Here is a 16,200-nt window from a genome sequence, read left to right as displayed (position 1 = left end):
TGAGCAAGTACGATCGTGATGTTGGAGTGTTTTTCCTTCATTACGGGTGGCTGGCTGCCTAATGAAAGTGTTTACAGCATCTGTCTCGGCTCTACTGCTAGTAGCCACTGTTTCACCGCCTGCAGTGTGTCACATAGCGCCGTCACCTCTCTGAAACCACAATTAACCCCAAAACATAGAGACTAATTAATAGCTGTCCTTCTAGCATCTCATTACTCTGTCTTCTTCTCACAGGCCTCGTCCAGTCATAGAACGAGCGCACATCTCTGGCGTGTTAGGCTGGCCGCAGAACTCTTGCATGGCCTTATTGCCACACACATCCTCTTCAATGCGCTCAATGAATGTGTAAGCACACATTAAAACAGCATCCTGTCAGGCTAAACTGGTTACAACGACCCAAATACACGTGATAAGACCAAGAGAACTGACTGACTGCCAGCTATTGAGCCAAATGTGCACTCTCTGACGCAGTTTCACTCAGTATAAGATTTAGTTTTTTGATCCAAGCTTAAATGACAATTTGTTTGCGACTCTTGAAACAGCCTAATGTTCTAAATGGCTTGTTCCTCTCACCCATTTAAGAATCTTATTGAGTGAATCATAGGTTATGTTCATTGTCAATTGACCTCACTGCATTTTTCATTTGTTGTCATTGTTTAATTCAGCATGTGGCATCCTGTTATGATGTTTTAAAATAAAAGCTTATTTAATTTAATTTAATACTTTTATTTTATTGTTTTATTTATCAAAAAATGCTGGTTATTACTTCCAGTTAATTTATTGCACTGGTAATGAAAAGTCAAGTCAGGTGCATTGCATTGTGGGTGACAGAATTCAATGCATTATGCTCTGTTATACTGCTAGTTTGGGCTAATGTAGTAACTTGGTATTCTATGCATACTGATAATTTGCGTACCATGCACAGGATACAGACTGTATACTGCTGAAATAGTAAGGGGCCGTTCACACAGAATGCGTTTTTCCATTCCACTGCACTACTTTTCCATTGTTTTCCAATGTAAACACGCGCTAGATGGAGATGACTGTTGTGCTCATGTCTTGTGTCTTTTGCAGCGTCTTGAGCATGACACGGCATTCTAAAAACGCGGTGCTTAAGTTAAAATCAGTTACATTTTTAATAAACGCATCTTGAGACCTTGCGTTTTTCTCCCATTCTACGTGTACAATAATTTAAGACGTAAACGACAATGTTTATGTGAATACTTGCCAAGACAGATATTTTGAAATATCAGTTCATATCAGCATCGCAAAAACAATTATATTCCACAGCTGTAATATTTAGTGGCTGCACAGAAAGCTCCTACTGCAACTTTGTAAAATGTCGACTTAGCAGTACAATCTAAAATGGCTCTGTAGAATACAGCGTTTACAGGATGTATTGAAAGCTCTTTGTGTTTGCTTTACTTTTTTTTGTAGTAAGCTTAGTCTTAGTTTGCATTCTCTTCATACTATATAAGAGATTAGGATTAGTGCATTCCAAATTATGGAATGTTGTTGTGTTTTGTTGATCTGGTGTGCATGCTTTTTGACTTTGTTTAGCTCACAATCCCTTTCGCTACAGAAGTTATGTTTGTGACATTGTTTTTCTGACTTTTTCATTTGTTCATTTTCATTTCAGATTAATGGGCTTTTATTAATAAATAAAAAAATAACACAAAAAAACTACCCAGGACGGGGAAGACTTGAATTGACTTAAAAACACACGACTGGAAACATAAGACAGGTGAACATACGACGACAATCTGGCACAGGACTGCAAACACAAGGAGAATAAATAGGGAGCAAACAAGGCAGGTAACAAGGGAGGACAGGCTCCAGGAGTCCTGGTGGAGGACCAAGGCGCAGCCAAGAGCTTGGGTGGAGCCAGCAGGGCAGGAAGCAAGGGCAGAACCGGCAGGGCAGGCAGTACAGGCAGGGCAGGCATCGAGTGTGGAGCCAACAGGGCAAGGCGCTTGGTTGGCTCTTGGGCGGAGGAAGCCCTCTTCCTCCTCCGTTTGCAAGGGCGAGGTGACTGCATGGAGCTTACTGCCTCTGGGGGCACTGCAGACTCTTCGGCCGCCTCTGGGGGTGCTGCAGCGTCGACATCAGTAGAGGTGGCAGGTGACGCGGACCCATTCTTCCTCCTCTTCCGATAATGGGTCATCGGAGGGCTGGGGCTTCCACTGACTGTAGGTGGAAGGGGGGAACAGTCAGTGTGGTAGAACTCCGTTTGGGCTGGGGGTTCAGGCTCCCCACAATGGCTCCCCAAGATTCCCCAGCTTCTTAATCTCCCACAGGCTAAGAGGCTAATCTTGAAAACCTCCTTGATATCTGCCTCATTGTAGTCCACATGGTCCACCTCAATAAGGAAGTCACAGGTGAAGTCCCTCATGTCAACCCCCTGCTGACGGATGTAACGAGAGTGTACATGCTGGATCAATAGCTGGCGGGGTGGAAAGTCCAGTGGTGGGAGATGGAAAAAGGAAGATGCCCATTCTCTGCTGAGTCCTCTTGTGGCCTGATCGTACTGATGGGTTTGGGGTTGATGAAAGAAGTGAGGACTCATTGATGCAGATTAATGGGAATTTATTCAAAATAAAAATAAAACAAACAAACTACCTCTAAGGGTAAGACTTGACTTGAGACACAGAATGGGAAACATAAGACGGGTGAACATACGATGACGATCTGGCACAGGACTGCAAACACAAGGAGAATAAATAGGGAGCAAACAAGGGAGGACAGGTGGGGCAACTGAACCAATAATTAGGTAACAACATGGGTGGGGTCAGACAATAGACAGGAGAGAACATGGAGCACATGGCTTGGAATTGTGTTTGCTGGCCATGGCCAGCAAACACAATCCCAAGCCATGTGCTCAAACAAAATGAGACAAGACCACACAGCCAATGAGAACACTTATAAGCTGCGTGTTCACACAAAACATGACAACATGAAAGCACACAGCCGGTGAAAAACACCAGTCGCGTGCTACACAGAACACAACACACGCGGACAGAAGAGCGTACGGCCCGGTTAACTCGAAACCGCACGCTGACACAACGAGAACGAGCGAAAGCTCATCCTGTGCACTCACAAAAAAATACCAACACTCGGAGCATGAATGTCCGAATCCTGACACAGAGCCGAAACCAAACTAGACATGAGTGTCGGAATCCAAACACCTGCTCCAAACATTAAAACAAGGAACACTGACAAGAGAGCGCACGGCTCACACAAAGACAAGACAATATAGGCGTGTCAGGGCTCTGGTACAAAATCAAGAATAAACTAGACTGAAGTGACAGAACCCTGACAGCCATAGCAGTTTTTTAAATACATGAATAATTTAGCTAGCTGTCAATGCTAACATGCAAATTCAAAACCTATGCGACCAAGGGGTCTATGATATTAGAAATGTACCTCTTTGTATTAATTATGCTTTTAGTGCATTGTTGAAATATGCTAATTAAATGCAGCGATATACTTCAAAATGGATTGGGAATACATTTTTTTAGCTGTCACTTGTCACAATAGCTGACTAAAACAGGGTTATCAAGGGCATTCACAGACTCTAGAATTGTTTAGCATTGATTTAGTAGGTAGTTGTCCTACTAAATCTCTCTAATGTGAAGCTGTGTAATGCTGAGCCAGTCTCTCAGTCCTTTCTTAATAAAATGATTGTTCTTCTGGGATGTTTTTCTAGCTCTGCACAGTAACTTGGGAGCTCTGAGTGGTGCTTCGTCACCTTCGCTGCCTTTGGTTCTCAGAGTCTTCAATGTTCATTTTATGTTCTTCTTGAGGGTGACAGCCCCAGAGGTCTACAGAGAGTTCATCTGATTTTATGGCTTGGTTTTGCCCTGTCATGCACTTTGAACTGTGACACCTCTTGTAGTCATGTGCCTTTCTAAATACAGCATGCATACTACACAAGTTTTTGAGAAAGAAATTTAGTTTAAAAGCAAAGTAAATCCTGTGAAATCTAATGTAAAATATCTATTTTGTTTAATTGTTTAAGTGATAGTTCATAAAAAAAATAATACATTACTGTCATTAATTACCCTCATGATTAAAATTTTTAGGTGAACTGCTGAAATGTTTTTACTGAATTATTATGCGTCACTGTGTTTTGATTGATAAGAAATAAAATAAAATTAATCCTCTCGTAAGTAACTGTATAACCAAAAAATGCTGAGGGCTCTGAAAACTGGTGCATATGTAGTAGACCTATAGTCTGTCTAGCAGTATTCACATTTTATTTATGACTTGCCCAGGGTCATCCAAACTTTACTGTAATTCTTCTTCACTGTGTTTTGATGAAGCATTTAAATCAGGGGCCTTTTTTCAGGGCAAGGGCCCCTTAGGTGATAGAGACATGAAGCAGGAATCCCCAATACAAAATGTGTTAAACAGAGCTACATAGTATGCATCTAGCCTACGATATTGATAAAAACCAACCATATTATGATAAAAAAAATCACTGTGATTAAAATCACAATTCATTAGTTGTTCACAGTTGTTGTAAATTATTTTAATGGATTTGCAGTCATGTATTTTAATTTTACTAGTCAGATGGACAATTAAACATTTACCTGAACTTTAGATTCAAGTTGACCAAATCTTCACATTTTAATTTTACTGTGTGATGTACAATTAAGAATCAAATCACTGAGCATCTGAAATTAGTGAGGGTTCTCTAGTATAGTGCAGATGTAGTGTGTAAGCAACGTACATTGAGACATTTAAGATTATTTACAAGTCATTACTTTTACAATTATTATATATAATAATTGGAATGGAATATCAAAAATATATTGATACAAATATTTTTTCTATTAGTCTGCATTTACATTGCGCATACCAATTTTGACATGCCACATTTTTCTCTCGTGTTCGTTATCACTATGTCAATTGCAATTCCGAAAGTGATTCTCACATAGATATGTAGATGTCACTTCTGAAATTTTCAGGCCGTCGGTCCTCTTAGCAGCATGCAAAACAAATATTTTATTCAGTGGATTATATATTGCCTCGAAAGCATGCAAAGACAGCCCCCGTTACAATCTCTAAAAAGCTGTCACTCATCTCAGTTCGCAATCTCCCAAAGTTCCATTAAAATCAGTAGTTGTCTACACTGCATAATTAATCTCTTACATACATAGTTTCTTTGTTTGTTAATGAGAGGATTTGCAAGCGTGCAGAACTCAGTACTGAACAACTCCAGCGGTTTGAGTTTGTGAGTGGATTCTGACTAAATTAAACACCTCTTATTGGCCATTGCATTCAAGAGATCAACAAACATGACTGTGAGTGGCTACATTTTGCACCGCTGCAAAACACGTTGTAAATAGAAACGGTTAAAGTTTGATCAAGGTTAGAGATAAACTGCAGGAAAGTGGACCTCGAGGGCTAGAGTTGAGGACAACTGATCTAATGTATCGTCCTAGGCTGTGTTTGTGTCATCCTGTTTCTGTTGTTTCTTTGGCTTGAAAGTGCAGTGCTGGCCAGGTCCATTAACCACCTATTAATGAGATTATCTGAAATTGGCTGATGACTGTACCTGTATGGCCGATTAACAGCCAAAGTGTTTGTTTGTTTGTTTGTTTGTTATATCTACAGTACGATTCTATAACATTCACTGTTTTACTATTTTATGTATATATGTATGTGTGTGTGTGTGTATATATATATATATATATATATATATATATATATATATATATATATATATATATATATATATTAGGCTGGGAATCGATAATTTTTTTTTAACTAATTAATTGCACAATTTGCTGTAATTAATTGCAATTAATTGCATTTCCCCCAAGCTTGTAATCATCAATATTTAAACTTAGAATCACCTAATTAAATTAAACAACATAGGGGAAAAAAGGGAACAGAAAATAGCCCTATATTAAAATAATATTAAACATCAATATATCAATATTATTATTTTTCAACAATCAATCAACATAATCAATTTAACAGATTTTTTAATTTATTTTTTAATAATTATCTAAATAAAATCTAGTCCTACGAAGCTATTATTACCAGAGCATGTGATCAGAGCAGGTCATTTTACCATTGTTGCCCAGCATACCAGCTCAGCAAACAGAAGTCTACTACTGAGAAATTTCACGTTATTTGAGCGGATTTTACTTTTCCAGTACGTGATCGGTACATGATTGGAGCGTTTGGGCCGTTAACGACAGAGCAGAACATTGAGCAGAGAGCGCAGCAGCGCGCCGACACACACACACACACACGGAACGGAGAGCGCACCGCACGCACGGAGCGGAAAAGACCCGCTCATGAAAGCTGCGCGAGAATGAAACCTGATCGCCGAACATGGAGGGCGGGATGGCATATTTTCGGCCTTTTCATTAGCAGCCGCAACAGGAAATCATTAAAACGAGGCCAAAAAAAAGGGCTGCGTTAATTGCGTTATATTTTTTTTAACCCGTTAAGCATTTCAAATTAATCGCAAAGATTAACGCGTTAATTCCCCCAGCCCTTATATATATATATGTATATTATATTTGTTTATATTTGAATAAAAGCATAAATTCACTCTATTCAGTGTATAATGTGATCGTGTCTCTTTAGAAAATTTGGACTAAATAATTCAATTCATATGGATTAATTTTACGATATCTTTATGAACTTTTTGAAGCGTTAAAGTGTTAGTTGCGTAGCTGTCAATGGAGGGACAGAAATCGCTCAGATTTCATAAAAAATATCTTAATTTGTGTTCCAAAGATGAATGAAAGTAGGTTTAGAAAAACATGAGGGTGGGTAAATAATTTTTGGGTGAACTATCCCTTTTAGCACAACTCTTTTCAACATTGATAATGATAAGAAATATTAATGTTTCTTGAGCACCAAATCAGAATACTATAATAATTTCTGAAGAATTATGTGACACTAAACACTGGAGATTTGGCTTTTCCATCACAGGAATAAATTACATTTTAAAATAGAAAACACAAAACGGTTATTTTAAATTGTCATATTATTTCACAGTATCACAGTTCTACAGTATTTTTCTTATTAAATGAATGCAGCTTTGGTTCACATAAGAGACTTCTTTTAAAAACACTTTAAAAAAAGAACGATCCCAAACTTGTGAATGGTTGCGTTATGTGTATATATATCGTGCCTTAAAGTTTGTTCCATAAGCCAGTATTAAATTAGGTTCGTGCTAAGGATTTGGTTGATTCATGAAATTGTGAAGCTTGTTAAAGGGATAGTTAACCCTAAAAATTTTAATTCTGTCACCATTTGTCATTCCAAATCTATAAATATTAAATCAGAATTTTCATTTTTGGGTGAACCATCCCTTTAAGGAGAGGTTACGGTTACTTTTCTATGTACATACGGTTTTCTTACTATAGCCTTTCATATCAAGGACTAGAATATAATAAATCAATTATAAGTGATAAGACTTAATAAACAATACAACTTTTTTAATAAATACTTTTGACTTGGTCTAGCAATCAACAACCTAGAATACTCTAGCAACTGCGTGTTTTACATAGGCAAGAACTACTCGGAGAATCTTTTCTGCAGAGAATTTTTTTCTTTGTATTGTCAGAAGCATCCAGGTCAATTTGCCAGTGTATTGCCGTTGCAGCAACCCTGCTTTCCCCAGAGATCCCTACTCTTTCCAAGAAATCCTTTCACCCATCTGTTGAATTATAGGGGCCCCCTTACTGTAGTGAAGTCCTCGAGATATGAACCTTGAAAATTGTCTGACAAGTGCACAAAGCGGAGTTTAATTTCATAAACTGTGCTCCATGTAATATGTACATGATGATAATAAGAAAAGACTTGCCATTGAAAACACATACAAAATACATGAGGGTTTGCGTGTGATTTGTTTTGGTCTTAGCACTGAATATTTTGGCTTCTCTGAGGAGGAGTTGAATCTTATGGCATTTGACCCAGTTTAAAGACAAATAATTTTGAGAGATATCTTGTTTGTTTTTTCCTCTTAAAAGTTGTTAAGGTGTCTGTTTGTCTTGCTTTAATCGTTTCATGGGTGTTTATGGGCACGGCATTTTTTGGGTCCTGGTTTACCCTGCATTTCCTAACCGAATCTGTTGTTGGGTGCTAATTACATATTATAATGTGTCTTAGTGTGTATTTGCGGTGGCAAAGAGTAGATTGTGAGAGCGTTTGTCACTTGCCGACGTGTCAGACGTCGGCTGTCATAAAAACAATAGCTGAACTCTCTAGTGCTGCCTTTTCCTGTGGTACAGTTGTGTGTTTATAGACTGAGCAGAATGTGATCTATGTCCAATAAGAGGACTCTGCTTTTGCTGGGGTCAGATTCTGTGTCTCGGCGCCAAAGGTAAATACTCGCTTCCTTTCACACACCTCTCGTCTCTTTAAAACTCTACCCTTTCTCTGTCTCTTTCTCACACACACATGCTCTGCATATTCTAATGGAAGTTTATCTTCCCAACTCAGGTGTCTGGGCATAGGTGTAGGTGGCGTTTCTGCTCGTGCTGAACTTAATTGAACTACCGCTGAGCACACGGATGTTTCTGATAAATGAGTCACATGCGGCCACCCACCCCAATGTTGAAAAATGAGAACCCAGATCCTGCAGAGTGACGCCTAGAACATGAATGAATGAAAACTAATGAGCAATGAATGATTCTGCCTGGTCACACTCAGATCTGCACACGAAGAGAAGGAACTTTGAAGAAATTTGATTTTATATTGTGTGACTACTGACAAATAATTTTTTTTGTCATAATTCAAATGGATTGTTGAATCAGTGTTTTGAAACTGACACATTTAATTGATTAAAGCAGTGGTTCTCAAACTTTTTTCGTCGTCTTTAAACCGTAAAAAAATCTGGCGCGTAAAAAACAAACAAAAAAACTTGCAATGAAAAACACCTGCAATAGTTTCACTTTGTAATGTCATTATTTCATATAACAGTGAGAGAATAATAATACAGGACTTAACTTTTAATTTAAAAAAACAAAAACATTTAAATATTTCAGTGATGCTTTGGATACATAGTCAAGTCAAGTATATTTGTATAGCGCTTTTCACAATACAGATTGTATCAAAGCAGCTTCACAGTATTAAATGAAAATAATACAACAAAGTTTGTTTCAAGAGGAATATATTGATTGATAAAATTAAATTAAATATCCCCAAAATATCCCCAACTGAGCAAGCCAAAGGCAACATACAATACATAAAAGCGCAAATATATAACTGTTTTTGATAGCGCCTCACGTCACAAGCTCAGCTTCTTGTTGGTCTTCTCACCAGAACACACACAGCAGGGGAGAGGCACGTTCACAATAGCAGCTTGTGATTCGGTCCACTGAAGAGGTGCTTTTCTATGGCGAGCAACTTCTGTTAGGCTGTTCCAACGGTGACAAGTCAACGGTCTGAAGAAGAATGATTCAGTGTAATTGCCGTTCGATGCTGCTTTATTAAGGCAAAGCGCTATCCGCTATTCATGCACTTGAACGCCGTTCTTTTTCTTATTTTTTTTTCTCCCGCGTAAAAACAACAACAAAAAAAACATTGTGTGCAGTGTAAAATTCTGTTTATTCCTGTGATGTTGAAGTTGAATTTTCAGGAGCCATTATTTCAGTCTTCAGTGTCACTTGATCCTTCTGAAATCATTCTAATATGCTGATTTGGTACTCAAGAAACATTTCTTATTATCAATGTTGAAAACAGGTGTTCTACATCGCTCTACAATTCGAAATGTGAAAATTGTAAATCATGATTTATGAAAGTAACAGCACACTTTTCAGTTAGCCGCACACTTTGTATCAAACATGCACCACTAATTGACAACAGCGCTCTGGACTGCAGGAGTTCCCAGCGTACTGCGTACTACTGTTAGTGGAGAGGAGCTGACATCTTTCCAGAGCAGAAGAACAAGTTTTTCTAATTGTTGTAGCTATGTTTTCCCATCCCCTTGTCTTTCTGCCCAAGGTTGCAGACATGTGAGCAATAAAGGGTTAACATACAGAGGCTCTGTCTCACAGACGATTCAGGACATTGAGTGGCTACCTTCTACAGCCAGCAAACGCATTGGTTAAGGTTGAGGGTGGGTCTGCGGTTGAGGCTGTTAAATGGACTGGATTCTCCTGGATCAGGAGTCGCTGTGCACAACATTTGCTCATATCCACTGTCAACGGGAGAGCGAGGGAAAGGAGGGAGGGAGAGAAAAAAGGGGCAGAGACGATAGGGTTTTTCAAAGAATAGACGATAATGAATTTTCACGGAAAGGCATTAGAGTCAACAAGATTGTTTTTGACACAATTGACACAATCTTGGTGGCTTGCCTGTTTTTTCCAACTTAGCACCTCCATGGTTGTCACATGTGTGTGCACACACATACACCCACTCTTCCCCTCCTTTTCACAGCAGGCGGTGAGGTGGCCCTCCCTGGATTGTCATGTATAAGGGACAGAGGGTAATGTTGTTTTTCTCTTGAGTTGGCTGACCTGGTGTCACCTGACACTGAAGTGAACAACAACAGCTATACACTTGCTGTACTTGTTATATACCATAATGTGTAATGAAAATCTATGTGTGAAAGGCAGCACTGTTTTACACCTTTTCAGTCTTTGGAAAGATGTATTGAAGACCTTGGTGGAAAAACTGAGAATTGTTTCGAACTTGCATATGAATCCATTTTAGCTGGTCGGATTACTGCCAGCACTCTCACTTTTCATGACAACTCTTCCTCTGTTTTTGCTCTTTTTTTCTTGTATTTCTCAGCACGCTCCATTTCCCCAAAGAACTACATAAATTACTTTTTTTAGCAGGCGTTTCATAATCCCCGGGTTGGTTAGCGCTTGTCAGGAGTGTTTGGAAACTTCAGTGAAGCCTCCAAGCATTTTAGAAAGCGTAGTGTTGTTTGCCTAAATCACTGAACACTTGTCGGAGGCTTTAACATGGGGTTAAAAGTCAGATGAATACTTAATTGTCATGCATAAGGCAGGTCTGGAGATTTTTAAGCCCTCATCTTGTGTTGTCGTTGTCATGGAAGTAGAGGTGTTTGCTGGCCTTTCTTTGGACTAAACCAACTCCAGGATTGTGTTCGACTGAGTTGTGGTGTTAACATCACTGGCAAGAGCCAATATTCCATTAGGACACACACACACACACACACACACACACACACATTTCCTCTCTGGCTTGTTCTTAGAACTCTGGGTGTCTTAATGCAAATCATTATTTATATCCTTTCCTGATATGTGTTTGTGTGTGTGTACATTAGGGTTGTGCTGATACAATCATATATGGATTTCAATGATGTGATTTTAATTGTTTGGTTATATCTATTAATTTATTCCAAAAATAAATTCAAATGCAATTCACACACTATCAAAAGTTAGAGGTTGCGAGATTTGTTTAAAGGGGTGGTTGATTATGATTTCACTTTTCTAACTTTAGTTAGTGTGTAATGTTGCTGTTTGAGCATAAACAACATCTGCAAAGTTACAACGCTCAAAGTTCAAAGGAAGATATTTGCTTTTAAAGAAATCGTTTTATAAGGACTACAACAAACGGCTGGTAGGGACTACACAACATTCCTAAAATTTACATAAACCCCGCCCCCGGGAACTTATGTAAATTCCATGTTGAGAAGAGGAAGAGTTGTTGTAGAAGAGCACATTTGTGAGTCTGCTCAAGCTGTCGCATCCGTCTTTTCACATGCAATACAGTACGTAACACAAATGCAATAGCATGTCACTCTGTAGGCATCTTACAACAGTTCCCACACGAGCAATTTTATAGATTATCATGACAGAATATGCTAATCAAAGACTTGAAGATAGTTAACTCCACATCAGCAACATAAATTCATCAACTAACCATTCAGAAACATCCTGTTGCATTCTACATGTTGTCACTTCTTGAGTCTCTCCATCATTATCCGACTCCAGTTTAAACATAAAAGGCAGAACAGTTTCTGACATTTTAGTGCTTGTCTGCATGAGGTAATCAGACCTGCTAACACACACACACAAGCTCTTGAAGTTCCGCGCTCTGTGCCGGGAGCAGCAGCTCATTTGCATTTAAAGGGACACACACGAAACGACGCGTTTTTAATGACTCTCAAAAAGGGACAATTTTAACATGCTGAAAAAATTTATCTGTGGGGTATTTTGAGCTAAAACTTCCCATGCACACTCTGGGGGACAACAGAGACTTATTTTACATATTGTAAAAAGGGGCGTTATACCACCCCTTTAATTTTTTGAAATGTCTCTTATGCTCACCAAGGTTGTGTTTATTTAATAAAAAATACAGTAAAAACATTAATATTGTTAATTATTATTATTATTATTAATATATTTTAAAATGTCATTTATTCCTGTGATGCAAAGCTGAATTTTCAGCATCATTACTCCAGTCTTCAGTGTAATATGATCCTTCAGAAATCATTCTAATGTTTTCTGCTCAAGAAACATTACTTATTATTTTCGATGTTGAAAACAGTTGTGCTGCTGAATAATTTTAATTATAGATTTTTTTCACAATTCTTTGATGAATAAAAAGTTTGTTTTTTAGTCTTTGAAATTTTAAATATATTTAATTTGAAATATTTATTTGAAATATAGCCTAAAACTTTTGTAACATTATAAATGTCTTTGATAAGTGTTCATTGATAAGCATGTTTTTAAAGCTACACTGTGTAGGATTTTCTCCCATCTAGCAGTGAAATTGTTTGACTACCAACTGAATATTACTTTCTAGCCCCTCCCATTCCGAGGGCGTTTTAACTCCTATGGTGGCCGTATTATTTCAAATCTGCCGGCAGTCGCGAGTAATCTCCCCCTTGCATTCGTCACGGTGCCACTGAGTGTAAAAACGCGAAAGGCGAAGCTTGAATTTCCAGGTATGTCCCTCTTTGGGTAATGTATTTTCAAGATGGAGGCTCAACATGGCTGCCGCCATTCGAGCGACTCGCTCGTATGTATTCTAAATGGCAGATTCTACGCTTACGAGAATGCTTGATTAGTTGGTACAAGTAATTACACATTAATGAGCACATATATTTTTGAAAGAACAAAGTGTTTTTTTTGCTAAGAATCAACTTAGCAAAGTAGCTTTAATTTCTGAATTAAAATAGTCCTTAAGGACAATCTTCTTTTGTTATTTGTTAGAAATGGTTTAGTTCAGGTTGTAAAATGTCATGGTACAGCTCCCCCCAAAACAATGGTATTTATGAAGATAAATAGGGGGGGGGGGGAGAAATATGTATACACTGACTTCAGTGGGTGGGAGAGAAGGACTTACAAGATGACTCTTGTCAAACAACTGGCAGCAGTGTGCTGCTCTGTGTACTGTGAGTTTATAGGGGTTTGTGTGTGTGTGTATGAGGGAAATAAAGAGCACATAAAAGGCAGAGGAATGTGGTTACACCATTTTAGGAGCTGCTTATCAGAGTTGGCCATTTTGTCATTGTTTTAATATTTACAATTGTAACCTAGTGTTACATCAAGTTAGGACATGACTGTAGACTTGAGTTACTGAGAAAACACTTAAAGGCATATTACAACTGAAGTACTGACAGCATCTGTCAATTTCCACAGAAAATAATCAGGCAAATTAATTCTTCAGAGTTTGCATTTACATTAGAAGTCTAACAGGTTTCATTACCACTCCTCACCTGTTTCCCAAGTATACACTTATTCTAAATAACAGTATAACAGTTTTGCAAAAATTTCCCCAAAACACTCCCCCATCTTCCATTGGTTGGACAAACTGATAGTTCCTCTCCAAACTCATGGCGATAGTTAAGCCAGTGTTCTTGTGCGGGGCTGATCAGGGTGGTTAAACAAATTGATTGAATGTGTTGATAGTGCCTCAGTGTTTACACTTTTATGGAAAAATCTACCTACATATAACTTTCTTATAACTCTCACTGCTAAATAAGCTGGGATAAGAGGAAACATGACACACTTTAGCTTTAAACATTTACACATGTTATCTATGAGACTGATGTGGAAGAATCTGTACAAAGTTAAATAAAACCTTTCAGCTCTATTAAAAAATACCTGGTTATTTTCACATGAAGTCCACAAAAGGATACCAGGAAGAGACATGAAGAGGTATATAATTTTTTATTAGTTTCACATGGCTAAACCCCACTCGCAGGAATCACATTGACCCACCTAGAAAAGTAGTCTAACCTCATAAGGACGATTTAAACAAATTTACAGAACAAACAAAATACATTGCACTGAATAATTTGTGCTTTTATATATAAAAAATGTACATAGTTTCCCTTTAAAGCCTCTGGTTACGTTGCCTACAAGTGCTCCATGCAAACGTGTCTTGTGTTAATTTTTACAAACTGATGTCATTATTCTTTTTATGTGGTATTCAACAGCAGACAACAGATTCTGTCCACTAACATTAAATTATAATTGTAAACTAGGAATATTCCTTGAGCCTGTGGAATTATTCATTTAAATGTGTATGCTTGCAGTCATAATTTAATCAACATAATTTATTTATTATTATTATTATTATTGCTGATATTTTCAGGTTGATGCATGCATTTTTAATCATCCTATCAAATTAAATGTACAGCATTCTTATTTTAGCATCCTTTCTTTTGTATTGCTTAAAGTGGAAATAGAAATGAAGGGGTAAGTGTGGTAAACTACATTTGTTTTCTTCTTGCCATGCCATCACTATATGAAAATATGTCACTGTGAATGAGAGGCATCTGTATTTTCCCTTAAAATAATTTCTCTAAATGTAAGCTTTCTCTCTCTCAACAGTGTGTCCATCCTCATGCAAGCACCGTGCCTGCACTAAAGACAACCAGTGCTGCCACGACCAGTGCCTGGGCGGCTGCTTGGAGCCCAACTCGTCGCGCAAATGCGTGGCCTGCCGCAACTACATGCACAATAACATCTGCGTTGAAAAGTGCCCACCTGGTTTCTACACCTATAAGGGCTGGCGCTGCGTCAACTTCAGCTTTTGCCAGGAGCTCCACAACAAGTGCAAGCATGGCAAAGGTGACTGCCACGAATACGTCATCCATGATGGTGCCTGCATCCCAGAGTGCCCTTCTGGGTACACCACTGTAAACTCCACTACGTAAGTAACCCACTACTTATATGCTCTCCACTCAATGAACAGGCACAAATACTAGCGCACACATCCCCAAGTGTCCTAAAGGGTACTTCAAATGCTTCATGTGTGCGTCAGGACTCGCATAAGCCAAATCTTTTGTGTATGAAGTTTGACCCAAAGGATTCCTGGGTCATTAGACCACTCTGTGCCTCATTTAGTCTACGAACTGGATGAAATGAAATAGACCGACTAGTCACTTGGCTTTTCCTCTTGTTTGTATTTACTGGTAAAAAAATAAATATGATTTTGATGCTTTGTATATACTCAAACAGCAGAGAGGACTCAAGGTTGTTCATATGAAGTGATTGGTTGTCCATCCTTGCTGACAAAAACTGCTTCATTCAGCTTGGTTTTCTTGTCTTAGCTGGTTTAAACTGGTCTAGCTTGTCTCCCAACCTGAAAAGTACCCAAAATCCTTTTAAAACCAGCAGGCCAGACATGTCTGTATAGGCTGAAGGCCCAGATATACTCGCAGCGAAGTTCTTTTTTGGTGGTCGCTTAGGGGTAAAGAAAAAAGTCGAAATACCTTTGCTGGGGTATACTGTGTGCGAAAATCCAGAATTGATGAATATGTAAATATGTGCTGCACACTTTTCTTACAATAACAAAAGAGAAACAACAAAAATGACAGCGGAGAGAAAACTGCAATTAAGAAAGCATCTGATCGTAGCAATGTGGATGTTTGCACAAGCTCTGCAATTCGGCACTCCAGTCGAGTAAAATCACGTTTATTTATAAGAGTACTTTGTACAATAGATTGCGTTAAACCAAACAGCTTCACTGTAAACATGAAAAAACAGTGTCTGTGTTGTTTTAAATTAGAATTACACTTCAGTTTGTACTCTAAGGTAGCTCTCCGGTGTTTTTTCACTCACAAACGTCTGACCTCAACCGAGGAAATTAACTCGAGAAGATTTCCGCATCAAAGAGGGCGGAGCCCATGAGTGCACCTACCTATTATGTAATTGCCACAGACCAATGGTAGTTTGAAGGTGTTTACCAGCCGGAGTGAACTTTTCCAGGAAAGTTTGTCTTGGAAAGTTTGTCTTGGCA

General features: G+C 38.4%; 1 protein-coding gene across 1 annotated transcript in view; it reads left to right on the top strand.

Annotated features, from left to right (window-relative positions):
- insra (insulin receptor a) overlaps nucleotides 1-16,200 on the top strand; it is a 72,259-nt gene that overhangs the window by 31,764 nt on the left and 24,295 nt on the right. Inside the window, exon 3 of the mRNA XM_082173874.1 lies at nucleotides 14,790-15,111. Within this exon, the coding sequence (XP_082030000.1) occupies nucleotides 14,790-15,111 (322 nt within the window). The remainder of the gene's footprint in view (nucleotides 1-14,789; nucleotides 15,112-16,200) is intronic.

This window comes from Leuciscus leuciscus (genome assembly GCF_965113295.1).
Source record: "Leuciscus leuciscus genome assembly, chromosome: 6".
Classification (NCBI taxonomy): domain Eukaryota; kingdom Metazoa; phylum Chordata; class Actinopteri; order Cypriniformes; family Leuciscidae; genus Leuciscus; species Leuciscus leuciscus.
Note: the sequence above shows the minus strand (reverse complement) of the source record. Positions and strands in the feature narration are given on the sequence as shown.